At 46.8% G+C, this 20,940-nt stretch overlaps 1 protein-coding gene across 5 annotated transcripts in view; it reads right to left on the minus strand.

The window, feature by feature from the left end:
* The window catches only part of COL8A2 (collagen type VIII alpha 2 chain), a 200,312-nt gene that overhangs the window by 7,463 nt on the left and 171,909 nt on the right, over positions 1 to 20,940 (minus strand). For all 5 annotated transcript variants that reach the window (XM_053267903.1, XM_053267900.1, XM_053267902.1 and 2 more), the window contains one exon: positions 15,852 to 16,033. In XM_053267903.1, the coding sequence (XP_053123878.1) occupies positions 15,852 to 16,011 (160 nt within the window). In that variant the 5' untranslated portion in view covers positions 16,012 to 16,033. The remainder of the gene's footprint in view (positions 1 to 15,851; positions 16,034 to 20,940) is intronic.

Below are 20,940 nucleotides of genomic sequence, written 5' to 3' on the forward strand. Positions count from 1 at the left end.
ATGCTGGAGTCGATACTTTGAAAAGAATTGGTTTTCTAGGTCATCCGAACAAGGAAGCAGTCAGGTCTATAAGAGGAGGGAACAAGAAGGAAAGTGGGGGGGGGGGGGAGACAGACTTATGAAAAGGGGGGGGAGAGAGACAGCTAAATGCAACTTGCCCATTCCAGACAGCCAAGAGAACAGACAGGAAAACCAGACCGGGGACGCTAGTTCAGGGAAAGTGGGACACAGCGGTCATGTGGTGGGATCCTATTTCAAAAGACCGCATCTTGCCGCAGAAACAGAGTCTGTGTTGAACAGCAGTGCTGTGAGGCTTGTACCCTCCCATTGAGAGATGAGGAGAACTTCCACTAGCATTCATGACTAAGGCCACCAAGAAAGAACAAGCATTGGTGTGGGTGTTGGTAGCGAAAGCTTCTCAAGGCCACAGGATACTGCTCAACAGTCTCCATTTCTTTGAGCACCGCCTTCCCCTGAATGGTGTAGTTCTTCGCAGTCTACCTGCTATGTGAGAGTGCTGTTTCATTCCCATTTTTACCGAGGAAGAAGCACACACAGTTTGCACTAATCTTGTTCTGAGTCTGTGGCCAAATAATCTAGATTAGATAGATCCATTAGGGCTGCCATGGAGAATGCTTTGCTGTATAGGGGTTTTCAATTGCAAAGTTAATTGCCAGGGACTGTACAAGGGACCACATCCACAGCTTCTAGAGGAGCTGCAGGTAGATTCAAGGGATGGCAGAGATACCAGGACAATCCCAAGGGTAACGGAATCAGGCGTGTTACCTCTTTTTCAGTGACTGCAGCTATAAGTAAATGTTCAAGTTGATGTTATATATACCCACTGGCAAGAGAACATCTCGTACTATAAGGCCATATTTTAACAAAACCCTTAAATAGTATAGATAGTGTCTGAAACATGAAAAATGTCTCAGGAACAAAATAAGAATGTGTGGACATCATTAATGATTCCATTACCAATGTACTTTGCACATTTCAGACAATACCTATAATGTTTATGGGATTTGCAAAACTATACCTTGCAGTAGGAGAGAGGGATGTGCAAGCTGGCTCTCATCGAACCAGCCTGCTTTGGGCAGTACACATTTGAACTGGACTGGCCCCCCAAAGTGGCAACATGCCTCATTCCGTTACCCTTGGAATTGCCCTCCAGCCCACAGAAGCAGCAGCTCCATTGATGCACAACCATGGCATGCATCCAACCAACCAACCCTCAAAGGGGACGCCTCCAAAATAATTTTTGTCAGCACTGAGCCTCCTAGAACAATATTACAAGGATCAGTTTGCAGGGTTCACAAGGAACGCCAAAGGCTGCTGCTTTTATGCCCTGCTTGTGGATTTCTTGGGAACATCAAGTTGACCGCTCTGGGCCACTGGAGACTGGACTACATGGACCTTTGGTCTGATCCAGCAGGAGTTTTATGTCCTCGTGTCAATGTAACAGATGTTTTCAGAACAGTCTGCAGAACTTCCCTGCTACCAGAGATCCCCATCTCTTTCTCCTCTAATAAAGTTAAATTCACCAGACGTGAAGGGACTCCCTTTATGACAGAAGTTCCTCTCTTCCATGCGGGTTTAATGCAAGTGCATGTGTGGGGGGTTTTATAGCAAGGAAACAGCCTGACCTCCAATGAGATGAATTATCTCTGCACATCAGAAATTGTTACAGCCAAATGCTGCTACTGAGGCCATCTGGGAAAGTTCCTTTTCCCCCTCTCTCTCTCTCGCGCCTCTTAAGGGGTGGCGTGTGCAATTTCTTAAGAGGAGACAAAAGCAGTGCCATTAAACTTGAGCAAGATATTTGCTTAGAGATATTTGCTGCAGAGATTTTGGGCTTTAGTGATGGCCGCAAAAGGCATCTGTGCTGGTGTAAACGTTCAACTTATTGCAGCAGCGGCTTGTCCTAACAAGCCAGGGAGGTGCTAAAGGAGAGAGCATGGGTTTCTCCTCTCCCACCACACCCGAGAGCCGGGCTGCCTGCAGGCTGGCCATTTGTGGAGCTCCATGGTCTCCAAGGTTTCACGTGTATGCATGAAACCAAGGAGAGCCCCTGCAGGACAGTGTAGACAAAGGAGCAGAAGAAGAGTCTTACTGGATCAGGTCCAAGGCCTATCCAGTCCAGCACCCTGTTTCCCACAGTGGCCGCCCCAGATATCTCTGGAAAGCCCACAGGCAAGAGGTGAGGGCATGGCCTCTCTCCTGTTGTTGCTCCCCTGAAACTGGTATTCAAAGCTGTCTTGCCTCTGAGGCTAGAGGTGGCCTATACCCACCAGACTGGTAGACATTGCTAGACCTGATTTCCATGAATCTGTCGAAGCCCCTTTTAAAGCCATCCAAGCTAGTGTGTGTGGAAAAGTACTTTTGTTGGTCCTAAATTTTCTGACCTTCAGTTTCATGGGATGACCCCTGGCTCTAGTGATGTGAGAGAGGGAGAAAAATTTCTCTCTGTCCACTCGGTCTACTCCATGCATGATTGTATACACCTCTATCACATCTCCCCCTAGTCGCCTCTTTTCCAAACCCAAAAGCCCCAGATGCTGTAGCCTTGCCTCATGATGAAGGTGCTCCAGACCCCTGATCATCTTGGTTGCCCTCTTCTGCACCTTTTCCAGTTCTACAATGTCTTTCTTAAATACAGTGACTAGAACTGTATGCAGTACTCCAAATGTGGCTGTACCATTGATTTGTATAAGGGCATTATGATATTAGCATTTTTTAAAAAAAAAATTAAATCCCCTTCCTAATGATCCCTAGTAAAGAATTTGCATTTTTCACAGCTGCCGCACACTGAGTCAACACTTTCAATGAGCTGTCCACCACAACCCTAAGATCTATCTCCTGGTCAGTCACTGACAACATAGCTCCCATCAGTGTATATGTGAAGATGGGGTTTTTTTAACCCCAATATGCATCACTTTACACTTGCTTACACTGAACTGCATTTGCCATTTTGTCGCCTACTCACTCAGTTTGCAGAGATCCTTTAGGAGCTCCTCACAATCTGTTTTGGATTGCACAACCCTAAATAGTTTTAGTGTATCTGCAAATCTGTCCACTTCACTGCTTACCCCAACTTCTAGATCATTTATGAATAAGTTCATTAATGAATGAACACTGTTCCCAATAGAGATCGCTGGGGACCCCACTTCTTTCTTACTTCCATAGTGAAAACTTTCCACTTATTCCTACCCTCTTTTTGCTGTCCTTCAACCAGTTGCCAATCCACACATGAACCTGTCCCCTTATCCAATGACTGCTAAGTTTACTCCAGAGCCTTTGATGGGGAACTTCGTCAAAAGCTATTTGGAAGTCCAAGTATACTATGTCAATGGGATCACCTTTATCCACATGCCTGTGGACGCTCTCAAAGAACTCCAAAAGGTTTGTGAGGCAAGACATGCCCTTGCAGAAGCCATGCTGGTTCTCCTTCAGCAAAGCCTGTTCTTTTATATGCTTAACAATTTTGTTCTTAAGTAGGCTTTCCATCAATTTACCCAGCACAGAAGTTAAACTAACCGGCCTGTAGTTTCCCAGATCCCCCCTGGATCCCTTCTTGAAAACTGGAGTTACATTAACTACTTTCCACTGTCCTCTGGTACCTTAAGTGGCGCAGCGGGGAAATGCTTGACTAACAAGCAGAAGGTTGCTGGTTCGAATCCCTGCTGGTCTGTTTCCCAGACTATGGGAAACACCTATATTGGGCAGCAGCGATACAGAAAGATGCTGAAAGGCATCATCTCATACTGCACGGGAGGAGGCAATGGTAAACTTCTCCTGTGTTCTACCAAAGAAAACCACAGGGCTTTGTGGGCGCCAGGAGTCAAAATCGACTTGATGGCACACTTTACCTTTACCTAGTAGGGCAAGTTACATATTTTTGCTAGGAGATCAGCAATTGCACATTTGAGTTCCTTCAGAACTCTTCAGTGAAAGCCTTCTGGCCCAGGCGATTTGCTAATTTTTAGTTTTTCAAGACTCACTTTAGAGAACATCCTCTCTCGTCCCCTCAAATTGGCCCAGTTCTTCAGCTTCCAAGCCTGAGAAGCTCAGTTCCAGAGTGGGTATATGGTAAATATCCTCATTCAGCTTCTCTGCAATCTCCTTATCCTCCTTAATAATCCCTTTCATCTAAGGGCCCTACCATATTACTTTTCTATCATAAACAGCCCATGCTCTTCTTTATATCTTTTCATGGATAGCCATCCTGTTTCCTGTTGCATATTCCACACATTATCGTTATTTATTATTTATTCGATTTCATTCTATTTTATACATTCCCCCCTTCACCTTAAACCATCCCTCGTCCTTCTCACAGATGCAACAATCCTTACCCTCTCATTTATTATCATAATAATAATATAGTCGGGATTTAACTAGATGTTTTCAATGTTTTAGGTGCTGTGCATACAACATTAGCCTTAACACCATGTCTATTCAGGATTTCCTGTGCCTGCCATGTAAATCTATTTAGGAATCATTAGGAAGGAGATTAAGAATAAAAATGATATTATAATGCCCTTATACAAATCCATGGTGCAGCCACATTTGGAGTGCTGCATACAGTTCTAGTCACCATATTTTAAGGAAGACATTGTAAAACTGGAAAAGGTGCAGAAGAGGACAACCAAGATGATCAGGGGCCTGGAGCACCTTCATTATGAGGCAAGGCTACAGCATCTGTGGCTTTTTTCGTTTGGAAAGGAGGCAACTATGGGGAGACATGATAGAAGTATATAAAATTATGCATGGAGTAGAGAGAGAAATTTTTCTTCTGCTTGCACAGCATTAGAACTAGGGGTCATCCCATGAAACAAAAGGAAGTACTTTTTCACACAGTGCATAATTAATCTATGGAATTCTCTGCCACAGGATATGGCGATGGCTATTAGCTTGGATGGCTTTAAGAGGGGCTGGACAAATTTATGGAGGGCAGGTCTATCAATGGCTACTAGTCTGGTGGATTTAGGCCACCTCCAGCCTCAGAGGCAGGGTGCCGCTAAATATCGGTTGAGGGGAGCAACAGCAGGAGAGAGGCCATGCCCTCAACTCTTGCCTGTGGGCTTCTCGGGGGCATCTGGTGGGCCACTGTGCGAAACGGGATGCTGGACTAGATAGGCCTTGGGCCTGATCCAGCAGAGCCGTTCTTATGGGATTTGGACTCAGACCCAAACCCATTCTTCCTGGGTAAGGGGCAAGACTAGATTAGGTAGCTGGTCACAGGCTTGCAGGCTGCTTTTGAGGTTTGTGCAAAACAGGTTGATGCAGAAACTGCTGCAGAAAGTTAGCTCCTTGCACGTTATTCCTGTTGGCCACAAGCTCCCAAGCTCTGCTTCAGAAGGCCTTGCCACTGCAGAAGGTGACTCTTTGAGCTTCCCTCAAAACTTAAGCACAAAAAGGGAAACAACAACAACAACAACACATGTGTCTTGCAGTTGCCCTGTAAGGCAGGGGAAGCTGCGAAACAGGACACTTGTCTTAAGCAGGGGTTCTCAGCCTCAGGTCCCCCAGACGGTTACTGTGGCAGGCAAAGCAGGAGCGGCCGCTGAGCCTGACCATCTGGCCCAGCGGCCCTTGGTGTCGACGCTCAATTCAAACTGCGGGGGCACACTGGAGCGCCTCGCAGTTCTCAAGGGCCACTGGGCCTGACGGTCAGGCTCAGCGGCTGCTCAAGACAAAAACCCATGCAACATAGCTGGGCTATGGGATAGCTATGTTCTGGACCACCGGACCCCGGTAACTTGTACCAGGCAGCTCCCCGCCCCCCTCCTCTCTCTCACACACAGACACACCTGTTGGCCCTGGCTGACTGGCCACTCCTCCAACCCAGCCGTTGGTCGTGAGAACGGGCCTATTGTGTGAAACCGCTCTAAGAACCAAAATACTAGCCACAGCTGAGCAGGCAGATACCATGACTGGGCCTGGTCCAGAGAAAAGGAAAGGAAGAGGAGCCAGAGGACTGCATGCAAGCCCCTCCTGTGCAAGAGCTGGAGAAGGTTACAGAAATCAATGGAGCCATCCGCACAATCAAAAACTGTTCTACTCCCCATTTCGGTTGTGTGGAAGCAAGGGAGGAGGAGAAGCTCCCCAGGTTTCCCTCCTACCTTGCCTCCACATCATTGAAAATTGGGAGCACACATACAGTAGCTCCGAAATCTGAGTAGAACAGGTTGGTTTTTGACTGTGTGAATGACCGCAAAGTGTGCCTCGTCATAAGACAGCCCTCGTCTGATAATCGACTGAAGTCAGTCGTATGGCACTCTGCTTTCTGCATCTGTGTCTTCTGCCACGATCAGAAGTTCGGTTACAAGTTCCTTGGGAACGGGAGATCTACTTCTTTGCTTAGGTTACTGTGGAAAGCACTATATGCATTGATGGTGCTATAAAAGAATAATAAAAAGGGTCCCAGAGAAGCTCAGGTAACCATCTGGATGGGGGGGCTTTGATGTGCTCATCCATCATGCCAAAGACCAGCTGGCCAGTTTGACCCATGTGGGAAATGGCAACTCAAGGCTCAGGCTGAGCAGTCCTCCTGGAGGAACAGAAATCCTGGGCATTCATCATATCTCATTCTCCCCAGTGCTCTTTTCTGTGCTGCAGAATGTGCTTTAAAGGGTCGACTGGGAAAAGCTTCCACAATGTAGAGCGTCTTTGTCATTAGAAGGCATGACTTTGAAAGACAGAAAGCTTGCCTTGTGCAACCACTAGGTGGCGGTGTTACCCTAAGACATTCACAGGAGCCATTCCTGTCTTCATGTTCAATATTGTTCATCCAGTTCACTCTTGCAATATACTTTCCTTGTTTTACAAAAGAACATTTGACGATACCCAAGTCTACTTCTCCTTTCCATCAAATCCAGGTGAAACTGTGGAAGTGTTAAACTGGTGTTGGGATCAGCAATGGGCTGGATGAGGCCAATAAACTGAAGCTTGATCCCCAGAAGATGGAGATTTAGTTATTAAAAATTTCATATATATTGCCTTCTCCAAAGACTCTAGGTGGTGAACAACAATACCAATAACAGTTATTATTATCTTGTTTACACAGTCAGACAGGTGTTATTGACTGGTTTGTTTTATCCAGACATCGAGTCCTTCCCAAGGACCTGGGATGCCAGAATTTTATTGTCAGTTGTTATAGATCTCGTCGCAGAATATAGGCTGTTCCCAGTAAAGCTGCTTTTTGTAATTGGCTGATGGTGATTTCTGTGGCCCCTATGGTGTTGAGGTGCTCTTCAAGGTCTTTTGGAACCCAGGCGCTTTTTGGACCCAGGGCGCCAATTACCACTGGGATTATTTTGGTCTTCTTCTGCCACAGCCTTTCAATTTCAATTTGTAGATCTTTGTATTTGGTGATTTTTTCTATTTCTTTTTCTTCTATTCTGCTATCCCCTGGTATTGCTATGTCGAGTTGTTGTTGTTGTTGTTGTTGTTAGTAGTAGTCGTAGTAATACCAGGTGAATGCAGAATAGAAGAAAAAGAAATAGAAAAAATAACAAAATACAAAGACAGGCAGGCCAAAGAAAGAAAGGCAGGCCTGTGCCCTTCCACTTACGCTCTGCTTCAATATTTGTGATAGATAGATAGATAGATAGATAGATAGATAGATAGATAGATAGATAGATAGATAGATAGGATTAGACTATAAGCAGCGAAATATTTTTCTAACTGCTGATACTACTACTACTGCTATTTATATACCACTCTTCAAGCAAAGTTCTCAAAACCGTTTACAAAGAAAAATAAATAATGCATAAATAAGATGGTCCCCTGTCCCCAAAGGGCTCACAATCTGAAAAAGGAAACATTGAAGCAGACACCAGCAACAGCCACTGGAGGAAGGCTGTGCTGGGGATGGATAGGGCCAGTTGCTCTCCCGGTGCTAAATATAAGAGAATCACCACTCTGAAAAGGTGTCTCTTTCAGTGTTCCCTGTAACAGGCATTCCCAGATGTTGTTGACTGCAACTCCCAGAATCGTCAGCCAAAGGCTATTGCAGCAGGGATTGCTGGGAGCTGTAGTCAACAACATCTGGGAATCCCTGTTACTGGGAACACTGGTCTCTTTGCTCAATTAGCCCTCCCCCCCCCGCCCACTAACTCTGAGTGTTGACTTTCAGTCCAAATGGAAACAGCCAACTATAAATAAAATAGTGTCTCTTGTCCTATCCTCACCTCTCTTAATAGCCATAGGATATGAATCAGCCAAGGTACCTGTCAAACAGCATATTACAGATACAGAGCATCAACTGGATATAGGCAAGACCCCGAACTTTAAAGCTAGGGAAGGACATAGGTATGTCACCTCTCCTATGCCATATCTAACACAATTGGAAAGCCCAAAGCATAGGAAGGACGCTATAGGAAAATCAGACTATCAGAACGCCAAAGCCCTTGCTGCCTGGGGCAAACAGAAACAACAGGGCACGTCCTACTGCAGTGCTCGTATTACAGGGACATCCGTGCCACTTTCATGCTGCCATCACTACAAGATTATCCTGATTGTACAGACCAATTTTACACCTCCTTGCTGCTTTCTGATGGCAACCCTGCTACCACCTACAGTGTGGCCAGATTCTGCGCGGCAGTGCTTAGAATCTGGCAGACGATATAACCTCACCTTTGTGCCCTAATGCTCAGCTTTAAAAACTAGAGCAGGGAATCTCAACGTTGGGTCTTTAGATGTTATTGGACTTCAACTCCCATAATCCCCAACCAAAGACCACTGGGGCTGAGGATTAAGGGAGTTGAAGTCCAATACCATCTGGGGACCCAACATTGAGAATCCCTGAACTAGAGTATAGCCTCACATGGTGCCTCAGAGCAATTCAAGACAGCCCTACATCCATTAGCTCCATAACTCCGCCTGGACCCTTGCTCTGATGACTTATAGTTCCCCTGGATGATTAAATATGGTGCAACTGGATTTTAAATCTAACCCCATGCACGCTTCATGTCTTCATGTGGTATGACCATTATCTGGTTTTAATCTATGTTTCCATATAATTCTTATGTCTTTATTTTATACTTGCCGTATATGGCTATCATTTTGTATCTTTCCTTTTATAATTCCTCTTAATGATGCCTTTTATGATTTTTTAGGAAATTTTCGAATACATTCTGTTCCTCCCTCTTAAATGAATCCTGGCTCTTAAAATGTAACAGGTTTTAATAGCAACTGTCCTTTGGGTTTTAGATATTCTATCCTGGATACTTTTAGCTACTTTCTCTTTTTTAACATGTGATCAACCTATAATTTATGCTGGTCCATGACCATAATAAAGATTGATTTGATTTGCTCAGTGAGCAGGGTTTCTCAATGGTGTCCAGGGTTCTCCCACCTAAAAGAAACTAACCCTACCCATGCAGCCCTTGAAACTTCTCACTGTTCAGGAATGTATCATGGCTGAATGGAGATTTGAACTCGGGTCTCACCGGTCCTAGTCCAGCACTCTAACCACTACACCACGCTGGCTCCTGGTTGCCCCTAGGAGCTTTCCCAGACAGCAGACTTTACCACAGGTTTTCTGTGAGGTTTTACTGCGAGTTCAATGTTGCCTCCCAAAACTGATGCAAAAAAGTGGATTTTTTTAAATCCCAGATATAAATTGGGCTACACTCTAATGTGTGATGAAAAACCCGAATTGTGTATGAAGTGCACCCTGAGAGCTTGCAGGGACTTCAGGGTAAATTTGGCCGATATGTGAACGGACACCCTCCATTCCGGAGGAGATGCAAACTGAAAGCCAGGTGTGAAAAACTTCCAGGCTGTGGAACTTGCTTGCGGATGAGACTCGCAGGCCTCCCTCTCTCCCAGCTTTCAGGAGAAGAATGAAGACTGCCCCTTTTTGTCAGGCTTTTGGCCAATGAGCTGTCCCTGCTCTTACATGTTTTGTTCTGTTTTCATGTTTTATTGGATTTTATTGTTTTATCTTGTTGTTAACCACCCTGGAGTATAAGGACAAAGGGCAGGATATAAATATAAATATAAAATAAAAATAAAGGCTACTCCTAAAATATTTAGGAAGGATGGTGTCCTGCCTCTCGCTCAGATGAAGCAGCTGTTTCTGCAGATTCAGCCTGCTCAATGGTAGCAAAAACACATCTTGGAAGACATAAAAACCAGCATGGAGAGATTCTTGAATCTCAGCCCATCAGCAGCCAGAAACGTTCCTTCATAGTAAGGCTGCCCTGGGGTTCGTGCTTCGTTCCATTCTCCTTGGCTCAAGTTCAGATAAGAACTTTGCAACAGCTGGGAAAGGCAGGAAAAAAAAGACCTTCACTCCCTTTAATGTTACATGCTGGACTGCTTTTTTTTAAAAAAAATCTCCTTCAGTACCACATGCCTGATTTGAACATTTGATAAGCCATAGAGTTTAGCAGAAAATCACAGCAATGGCACTCATTAGAATCCCCCACCCCCCAGGAAGGGAGGTGGCCATGTCCCCACAGCAATTCAGGTTTTCAAAAGGGAAACTATTAGAACAACTACTATATGGGGCCCAGCTGAGTAATTACCAGGATTTCCGCCCCCTAGAGTTGTTACAAGCCAAGAGAAATGTCCAGGGCATCATTAAGACTGGAACTGGGGTTAGTACTAATTGAAGCACATGTTTGGGTTGCAAAGATCTCTTATTATTTGAAACTAAAGCTTGGTCGAGCAAGCCTGGCACCTCTGGTCCTGGAGGACAACTTTGCATCTGCAAGGAAAGAGGAAGTCGAGAGGAAATTAGAAGTTTTGGGCTAAGTATCCCCATGTTGGTCTCCTTAGGGATCTTAAAAGCCAGGGAGATAATTAGGCAGCGGATTTGGGACATAGCGACTCAGGAAGCCAGGGCCCAAGTCAGACTTTTACCTTTCATAGGTAATGCAACTCACCCACATAGACCAGCTAAATATTGACATGAGCTTGTCCTTGCCAAATCAAGAATGGCATTTGCCATGGCATGCTTGAATGTGCTGCCCTCAGCTCTTTTAGAGGGTTACTATCTCGGTATTCCTTTCTCTCTCAACCATTATGCCCATGTCAGTCAGGAGTGGTTGAGATGACTGATCATATGTTGCTTCATTGTTTGTTTTATAAAGATACTCAGTAAGCATTTTTGATACCCATGTGGTAAAGGGGTTGTAGAATCCACCTCGCATGTCATCCTTCATTGTGATTTTTATCGTGAACCCCATGCAAGACTTATATCTCCTATGTTAGATAATTTGCCTGGCCAGTCTGATGAATTTTATTTAAATTATCTTTTAACTAATGTGGATAATGACATTATCTCTGGCGTGGCCAGGTTTTCTTAACAGTAAAATGCGTACTGTTTTATTGTAAATGTTTGCTGCTCAATGGCCGAATAAACTTCTCTCTCTCTTGTGTTACCTATTTCGTCTAGATTCCCAGGTCGGCCATTGGCCTTTTATGCATCTCTTCTTTTGTCTGACAGTGATATTAATGTTTCCACCAAGGTGGCAAAATTTTGCTACATCGTAAGTTGTGCAAGGAAGCAATTGGTAAAATCATGAGTGTAGGTTGTGCTCTATATTGTTATATCCTAAACTGTGTTCTGTAAGAAATCACGATTGCTGGAGGTTGCTACTTCTCTCTTGAGCTATATTTTTATCTGGTCGATGACTGTAATCAAGATTCCATTCCACAACTGCGTTCTTAATCTCATGGCCTTGTAAGCAGCAATCCTTTAGTAACATCCCTGTGGAAGATGCTCAGAAAGACGCTGTTCTACATGACAGAAGCATGCATTGAGCTGCTGTTTTTTGCCACTGGAACAGCTCAGGTTGTATGTATTATTTTTTTGTCTGTATTTTTACATTTATCTCCCGCTCTTCCTCCAAGGAGCCCAGAGCAGTGTACTACATACTTGAGTTTCTCCTCACAACAACCCTGTGAAGTAGGTTAGGCTGAGAGAGAAGTGACTGGCCCAGAGTCACCCAGCTAGTTTTATGGCTGAATGGGGATTTGAACTCGGGTCTCCCCAGTCCTAGTCCAGCACTCTAACCACTACACCACACTGGCTCCAGTAACACTGATTTAGCGGCCACAGTGGAAAGAATCTGCCAATTAGACCCCCTTTCCAAAACCACAGGCCTAACAATTCAGCTCCTGGATGAACTCTAAGAAGCTGCACACAGGGAGTTTGCTGGCCTCGCCCTTGCCTGCCCACCAGTCATGCCTGGGCATTGCAGCAGGACCCTGTTCTTACCAGCAGTAAATTGTTCGAATTGAAGGACTTTGTGCTATCTTACCAACAGTAAATGAGGTGGCAAACTGGTGTCTGGACTGAGCCATACTGCAGGTGAACACCAGCATGTCTGAATCTTCTTCTACTGGGGTGGCAGGGGGGATCCCTGGAAAACTAGCAAACTTATTTATTCATCCATTCATTCAGTTTTTATACCACCTAAGCCAGATGGCTCTTGGCAGTCCGCATAACAAAAAGACCCAAAATAACCCATTAAAAAAATTAAAAATTAAAACTCAGATCACACACATCCCTTGAGGTACATGGTGGAGGGGAGGGATGTGTGTGCCTTCTTCCACTATGCAGAGGCCACCATCACCATCTGCCAAGTGGCCAGCCGAGCAAGCCCTATTCTTTTCAAGAGCAGAGACGCCCTGTGGAATGTGGGGCATGCACCTGAGAGGGAGCGTGGCTGAAGGGACTGCTGCGCTACCCTAAAAGTGGAAGGGACTAAATGTCACCAAGTCCACAAGGAGGCACAAGCTACACGTCAGTCCCCACTCTGTAGACCAGCCCCTGTGATCCAAGCCTCAGTGTGCGAGGCTCAAAGAACAGCCACATTGCCCTATCAACAGTGGAGCCAGCATCAAATGCCCTGGACAGGTGAGCCAAGCCACACACTACAGTGGAAGGCCAAAAAGGAGAGAGAGAATGAACCTCCCACCAAACCAAAACACAGTTACCCCATCTGGGGGTCGCCAGGCCAGCCAAGTTGAACTGGGTGGAAAACCCTCTCCAGTAGTACATGTGGCAGATCCATTCATCCATCTGCTGGCTCTTCCTGAAGGGAATGTTATTGTGGCATATCTACTCTCTGCAGCATCCTTTCTTCAACCGTGCTTGTCCCCAGTAGGTACCCCAGAGGAAAGGAAAAACCCAAGACATTAGGCAGCAGCAGGAAGTGAAGCCCTGCCAGCCGGGGCCCCAGTTTCCCCTCCTCTCTGGGTGGCCTGCTTGATTGTATAGCTTTCCTCAGTTGAAAAGCACACCAGGTTTCCTGTCCCATGACGCTCTCTCACTCTCTCTCCAAACCAACACCTGCACGGACATCACAGCCAGCCAATCCAAGGAAGCACTCAGACAGAGACAGAGTCCTCAGTTTGCCAATGCAAACCCCGCCAAGCCAACAGCAACGCAAAGGCTGCTGGGAGTTGTGTCCCACCTCTGGGCAAAACAAAAGGTGAATTGTTTGACTGGAATGGAGAGAGATCTATAGCGTATCTCCTTTGCTTGCCCACGCCATCGTTTCAGACCTGCATCCTGCCCTCCGCTGAACCATTTCTTCTGGGGATCAAGGCAAATGGGAGTCCTTTCTGAAGCCCACACACAGATGTGAGCGGGCTTCAGAACAGAAGAGCAAGTTAACAGCCTCTCCCAGGCGACATTACCGAAACCGAAACCAACTCATTGAGCTGTCCCTGTGAGGCACCCTTGCCAGCTTTCAGTTTTAAGCAGGAAAGGTCCAGTTTTTAAAGATTCTTAAAGATTCTTATGACAGGCCTTCTTATAGGCAAATGTCAATAACCTGCCCTGCTGCTTTCACATGGAATGATCTCATTTTATCCTCACAACAACTCTGCAGGGTGGATTAGGCTGAGAGACAGTGACTTGCCCCAAGCCACAGGGGACCTGTACCACTTCTCCCGGGGCCAACACTCCACCCACTCCACCACACTGCCTCACCTATCTGTCAGCAGGGTGGTGATGCCACATAGCCACAACTATCTTCCAGTTGCTGCCTTTGAACTGATCTGGGGGCCTAAGGCTTTCCCACATGAGGGGGGAGATCTGGCATTCACTGAGCTCTGACAAACACCACAATGAATAATCTCAGTGGGCCGGTTCAGATAAACAAGGCCGCCACTGGTCCCCTACACACAATGAAGACAGCGGCACACAAAGATCACACTAGGGATGTGTGAACCGGTTCAAATTCGAACTGGTTTGAATTCGAACCGAACCAACCATTAGGTTCGAGCTGCAGGTTCGAATTCAAACCGAACCAGGGGGTGGTTCGAACAAAACCAAAACCGAACCACCCCCTGGTTCGGTTCGAATTCGAACCTACAGCTCGAACCTAATGGTTGGTTCGGTTCGAATTCGAACCACCCTGGTTCGAATTCAAACCAGTTCAAATTCGAACCAGTTCACACACCTGCAGGTTCGAATTCGAACTGAACCAGGGGGTGGTTCGAACAAAACCAAAACCGAACCACCCCCTCCTGGTTCGAACCCAGTTCAAATTCGAACCGAACCGGGTGAACCGGTTTTGTGCACATCCCTAGATCACACCCACCCCGACCTCACTCAAGGACATGGCGATGCATTCTTGGCACGTCCTTTAATCCCATGTGAAGGATGTTAATCAGAATCACCACTCTACACGCACTCCAGAACCCTGTTTAAGCCTATAGCCTCCACAGGTGACTAAAGGAAATGTCAAGACTACATTGGCATGTCCTTGACATCAGGGGGCAGGCAGGTTCTTCATCGTGTGTAGCGAGCGGCAGGGTGCATGTGTGTGTGCTGTGTGCTTGGTAACAGGAACAACCGTTATATGCTTAACTCTGCCAGTAGTAGAGGGGTGCAGAGGTAAACTTTGTGGGCATGTCAGCACTACAAATCGGTATCTGTTCTGGACCAGTTTAACTGTTGTGATTTTCCTGGGACTTATAAGTTGGTAATGGTGCTAAGAATTATCTGTGAGGAATTCCTAGGCTCTTGCACAACCACAGATCCCTTAGGTGAAGGAATGACTGTTAAACTAGTTTAAGACAAAGCTGTGCAGTTGAGTCGGTGTCGACTCCTGGTGACCACAGAGCCCTGTGGTTGTCTTTGGTAGAATACAGGAGGGGTTGACCATTGCCATATCCCACACAGTATGAGATAATGCCTTTCAGCATCTTCCTATTTCGCTGCTGCCTGATATATGTAGGTGTTTCCCATAGTCTGGGAAACATACCAGTGGAGATTCAAACCAGCAAGCTCTTGCTGGCTAGGCAAGTTACTTCCTCGCTGCACCATTAGGTGGCTTAGTTTCTATTATATTGGATGGGGACTGAGAATGCTACAGCCTCCCTGTTGCCTAGCAACTGTCATGAGATGGGACCACTGTCTTGTGGCCTACTGCCACCCTCACTGATGGAGCCAGAACACTATAGTCTAGTGGCCTCCTGGCAATCGCTTTGCTTGCCAGGAGGCCACTGGCAACACACAAACACTTAGCAACCAGTTACAGTCAGCCAGAATGGCACAGACTCTGTTGCCTAGCAACCAGCACTGGGAGACACAGCATAGATGCCTCAGATCACCTAGCAACCACCACTGGGGCTAAAACATCCTTCTCTGATGTCCACGCTTAGGGCTGCTATTATGAAGGAGAGAGACTGGAGGGAAGGAGTTGCCATAATTATTGTAGGGCCTAGCTTGAAGACAATATTAGAAGCCTTAAACAGGGGGGGAGATGAAGCTAACACTTTGCAGATGCTTAAGACGAGAAGCTGTATTTCCTCCAAGTACAAATTCCCCAGCCTCGCCTCTTCTCCTGCACCCAGGTATGCACCTAAGTACTGCTTCTTACCTATATATTGTCCTTTGCCTTCCCGGAACGGAGGGCCAAGGGGCCCTTTCACCACAGGCTGCATGTACTTGATCTGCGCATAGCCCCCTCCGGTTCCCCCTCCAGTCACCGTGGGGATGCCGACCATCAGAAGCAGCAACGGGGTCACTTCGGGGAGCATTGCGGCTTCCTTGCTAGCCTCTCTGCAGACAAAAAAGGGACAGCAGGATCACTTGGGAGAATCTCAAAGCTGTTTCACGGGGCTTGTGAGCAAGAACAACAAGGAAAGGGGAGAAAGGAAAGGAAAAGGAAAAACTAGGAAAGGAAAAGAAAGCAGGGGAGAAAGATTTTGTTCTAAACTCTCTTAAGAATAGAGTTGCCATGTCCCCCAAAATTCCAGGTTTCACCCTGATTTTAAACATCTCACCCAGCTTCCTTAGCCCAGATTTCAGCTTTCATTAAAAGAGAAAAGAAAAAAGGGGGAAACTAAATTCTAGCCCTTGTAGAAGCAGAGTTATGGAGAAAAACGTGCAGTTACTATTCTGCCCAGAAATTATTTTCCAGCCAATTTATATAATATACAAATTAGGCACTCAGATTTGAAGATCCAGAATATGGCAACTCTACTTAAGAACTCTTAGGAACCCTACTTAAGATTCTCATCCTGGAAAGAATCTATCTATGTGGTCGCTAAGAGCTGACACCGACTTGATGGCATATGTTTTAAAGAGAACCTTTGTGAAATAGTGCAATTTTTTTAAAAAAAACACAACAACACAAGAGTAAGTGCCATTGCATGATCTTAGAAACATAGGAAGCTGCTAATGGCATAGGGACAAATGTCCTTGGGCTGCCAGGTGGGGGGGCCACCACAGTGCCCCCTCACCAGGGCACCCCCTTGTCCTCTCCCTGCAGCCATCGGGGCAAGGTGTGGCCCACTCCTTCCCAGCTGGTGAACAAAATCTCATCCGGGAAGGAACAGACTGTGGGCCCCCCTTCTGGGTGCTGGCTACATCCCCTGAATCAGCATGCAGGGGTTGTGGCCACTGCACACGAGGGCAGCTGTGGAGGGAGGGGCCAGTGGTGACAGCCTGTCCCTGGGCCACCAGCAAGCTCCCTGCACCCCCCAGAAGCTGCCTTATACCCAGCCAGACCATTGGTCCTCTAGCTCAGTGTGGTCTCCTTTGACAGGCATTTGCTCTCCAAGCTCTCAGGCAGTGCTCTCCAAGCTCTCAGGCAAGTGCTCTCCAAGCTCTCAGGCAGTGCGTTTTTTAGATCACACACTGCAACGTACTCGCAACGTGGCCGCTACGTGCCCCTCCGTATCGCCTGTATTTCCACATCGGTGTCGCTGTGTGGTCAGCAGGGTGCCCTTCACGTTTCCCATGCCTTGATTCTAATTTTAATGATGGTTGCCTTACAATGTTGTAAATGTGCTGCAGGAAAGTAGCTGTATTTTTCCATTGTAGGGAGCCTTGCCCCACATTTCATTCATTGTAGCATTTTGCAGTATGGACAGTTCTTTGCCGCCGCCCATGCTTGCTTCCTCCACCCCCTTGCCATGGGGAGAGAAGCAGGCAGGGAGAAATCTTGGCTTCCCCCTCCTTTCCTCCCCACGAATCCCAAACCCCACACCTCCCTTCTCCTCTGCTTGCTTCCAATATAACTTGAGCTTGTCAGCACAGAAGGGGAGCAGAGAGCAGCCGAGCAGATTTCTGAATCCAACCCTTTCCCATGTACTTTTTACTGAAGAGGAAGCCCATTCAACTAAATCAATGCCACCTGCTTCCTACAAAGCAAAGGGCAGGGAGAGAGAACAGTCACTTACTTAAAAGGAAGCCCATTGAACTGAATCATGATTCATTTACTTCTGTGCAATTCCACAGCCCTCCCTGGAAGAGCGCTCCCCTCCTATATATTTATTTCTCTGGAGGCACGCTGCCACCATCATCCTCCCTCCTCAGGAGAAGGCCCGGCAGGAGGGAAGCAGGGAGGGCAATAGCAGGGAGCAGAAAGGTGACCCACCGCCACTGCAAGGCTCCCCGGCCCTAGTGAGGCTCTGCCTGGGGAGGAGTGGCAGAGGCTGCTGCTGCCACCCCCAGCAGGGGAGTTGAGGGGCCACTGGCTGTCACCGCCATGGAAGAAAATGCCCACCCGGGCACACCAGTTCCTCGCTTCCCCCCTTCCAGGCTTGCCCTTTCGCTCCCCCATTAAAAAAAAATTTAAAAATATATATATGTTCCTGGAATCACTTGCGCAAGGATGCAACAACAAAAGGTTTGTTTTGGAACGGCGCTTTCCCCTGCTGGCGGATTAGCGCAAGGCAGCCAAGAAATTATAATACTAGATAGATAGATAGATAGATAGATAGATAGATAGATAGATAGATAGATATTGTCACGTCACACACACTCCACAACTCCATTGGCCCAAATGGAGCGGGGGGGGGGCAGATAAATGCATTTCAGGAAGAATATGGACACTCCTGCCTGGGAAATACGTTGCAGCGGCCAGATAATATGAATGGCTACCAACTTACAATGAAGCATTAAACAACCCTTTACTCTCATTTTGAAACCATTTCACTATTCCATCACAGTTTGCAACTCATTAACCGTTGCAAATCTCGTAGTCTGGAAAATGCCCAGGAGTCTTTCCCAGCCCTACCCGGAGATGCTGCCAGGTATTCATGCAAGCAGATACACTACCACAACTTTGTCACTTAAATGCACAGTTCCTCAGGACGCTAGCCACTGACGTCTGGGCAGCGGGGTCCATGCAGACACATTCTTCAGTTCAGACCATTCGTTTTGAGAACTCCTAAGTGAGGAACCTAATGGCAAATGGGGAAATGACTTGCCTAGCCAGCATGAGGTTACTGGTTCAAATCCCTGCTGGTATGTTTCCCAGACTATGTTTCCCAGACTATGGGAAACACCTCTATCGGGCAGCAGCAATGTAGAGAGATGCTGAAAGGCATCATCTCATACTGTGCGGGAGGAGGCAATGGTCAACCCCTCCTGTATTCTACCAAAGACAACCACAGGGCTCTGTGGTCACCAAGAACTGACACCGACTTGATGGCACACTTTACTTTTACTTTAATCACAGATACCTCTGAAGTAAATGACACCCACTGCAGAACATCCCCACACAAATCCACCCACCACCAGCCCTTTACTGAGCTAATAAAAAAGCTGGGGGCAGGGGACGCAAGGCCCAAGTGAAGGGTTGTTGTCACGTCTCTCAACCGAGAAGGATTTCCTCTAACAAAAAGTGTGTGTGCTTGAGAGCTGGCTCTCAAAAATGCCTCTGCTTCCAAAGCCAGGGCTTTACTGTGCTGCCTTTGAAACCCTCTGGCTTGAAGAGGAGGGCGTGGAAAAAAAACAACCACCCCGCCGCGTATGGCAGCGGCTTGAAAAATGAATATGTCAGAGACACAATTCCCTCACTCGGAGCTCCGCCAGGGCTAGTAATTCTCTGCTCTGGTGCTTCTAAAAACGTCAACAGGAGTTTGTTTGGTCAAGTACTTATGAGGAACCTCGGCTGCTTATGATGCGCTCTGATGCCAGACTCCAGCTCAAGTGCCCACTTGTGTAAAATTAAAGGGCCTTCTGTAAACATCGCTTTCCCCGCGTCTTGCAACATTTTCCAAGGCGCAGGCTTCAAACGGGGGCTGTATGGAGCTAAGGACAACTTATTTTCTGACAGGTTTAATGATACAGAACACAAAAAGCACTGTGGACTAATTGAACCGCAATCGCCATTAATAAAAATTAAAGACCCTGGCTTTTCCTGCTCAGGAAGGAACGGAGAGCGCTACCCCTCAGCCGGGTTTGATTGGAATTTCCTGAGCTGGTTTCACTGAAACAGCAGAAACGGGGTGGGGAAGAGGAAGACGAGTTGGAAAAAGGGGGTGGCCGTGGAAAAGGTCCCCACATGGAAGTGATTTGGATGCTATACAGGCTTGGAGGGACTCGAGAAGGTCTTTAGTAACAAGGCCATTTCTCTTCTTCTATCCCAAATGAGGTGTATTAAGTCTCGTTCTATGAGTTCTAGCTGGAGAACAGGGTTCCTGGCATTACCCATGCAGCCGGTGGCTGGCTGCAGGGGTGTTCCGATCTTCGGAGGCAAAGGGTTTGGGCTGGCTGCTTCCTTTTGGGCTTCGGAGGTTTCTAGACAAACCGCCCTCTTGATCCTGGCAGAAGAAACTGCTCCTCCCTAAGGGAGGACGCTAGTGGAGGACAGGAGTTAATTAGAGTTACATGGCAGGAGTAGGACCTATCACCACCTCTTTGTTTGTTGGTTTGACTTTTAAGGGCTGTCTTGTTGTGGTGCAGCCACATTTGGAACAGCGCCAGGATTCTCAGACTTGGGTCTGCAGATAATGTTCGACTACAGCTCCCACCCACGTGGGATGATGGGAGTTGTAGTCAACAATATCTGGGGGTCCAAATTTGGGAATCCCTAGAACACTGTTTTGGCTGCCCCATTTCAAACAAACAAACAAACAAACAAAAAACCAAGGCGGGGGGGGTATCATAGAGCTGGGGAAAGGTGCAGGAAAGGGCTACTAAAATGATCAGGGGGCTGCTGAAGTACTTGGGGGGCTTTTTAGTTGAGAGAGAAAAAGATGACAAAGAGAGGACATGACAGAGGTTTACAAAGTTAAAAGTCCCCCCCCATGCTGATATTTATTATTATTACAACAAATCTTAATATTTGTACTTCAACATAATTACTTTCCCAGGTAATACTAGAATACTGTACCAGGTTATCCAATGAAATTGACAGGCAGTAGATTTAGGTCAGAAAAAAGCTTAAGTACTACTTCATACAATGCATCATTAATGTATGGAACTCATTGCCACAAATGCGGTGATGGCCAGGGAATCTCATGACTTTAAAAGAGGATTAAGACTCATTCATGGAGAACAGGTCTATCAGTCGCCACAGCTTGGTAGAACTTCTGTGTTCACAGGCAGTCTACCACGGCACATCAGTTGCTGGGGAGCAGCAATAAGTGTGGGCTGTCAACCTCCGGATTGCTGATGGACTTCCTGGAGGCCTTGGGTTGGCCAGTGTGGGCAAGATGTTTGGCTAGACGGAC

This window comes from Hemicordylus capensis, chromosome 7 (genome assembly GCF_027244095.1).
Source record: "Hemicordylus capensis ecotype Gifberg chromosome 7, rHemCap1.1.pri, whole genome shotgun sequence".
Taxonomy (NCBI): domain Eukaryota; kingdom Metazoa; phylum Chordata; class Lepidosauria; order Squamata; family Cordylidae; genus Hemicordylus; species Hemicordylus capensis.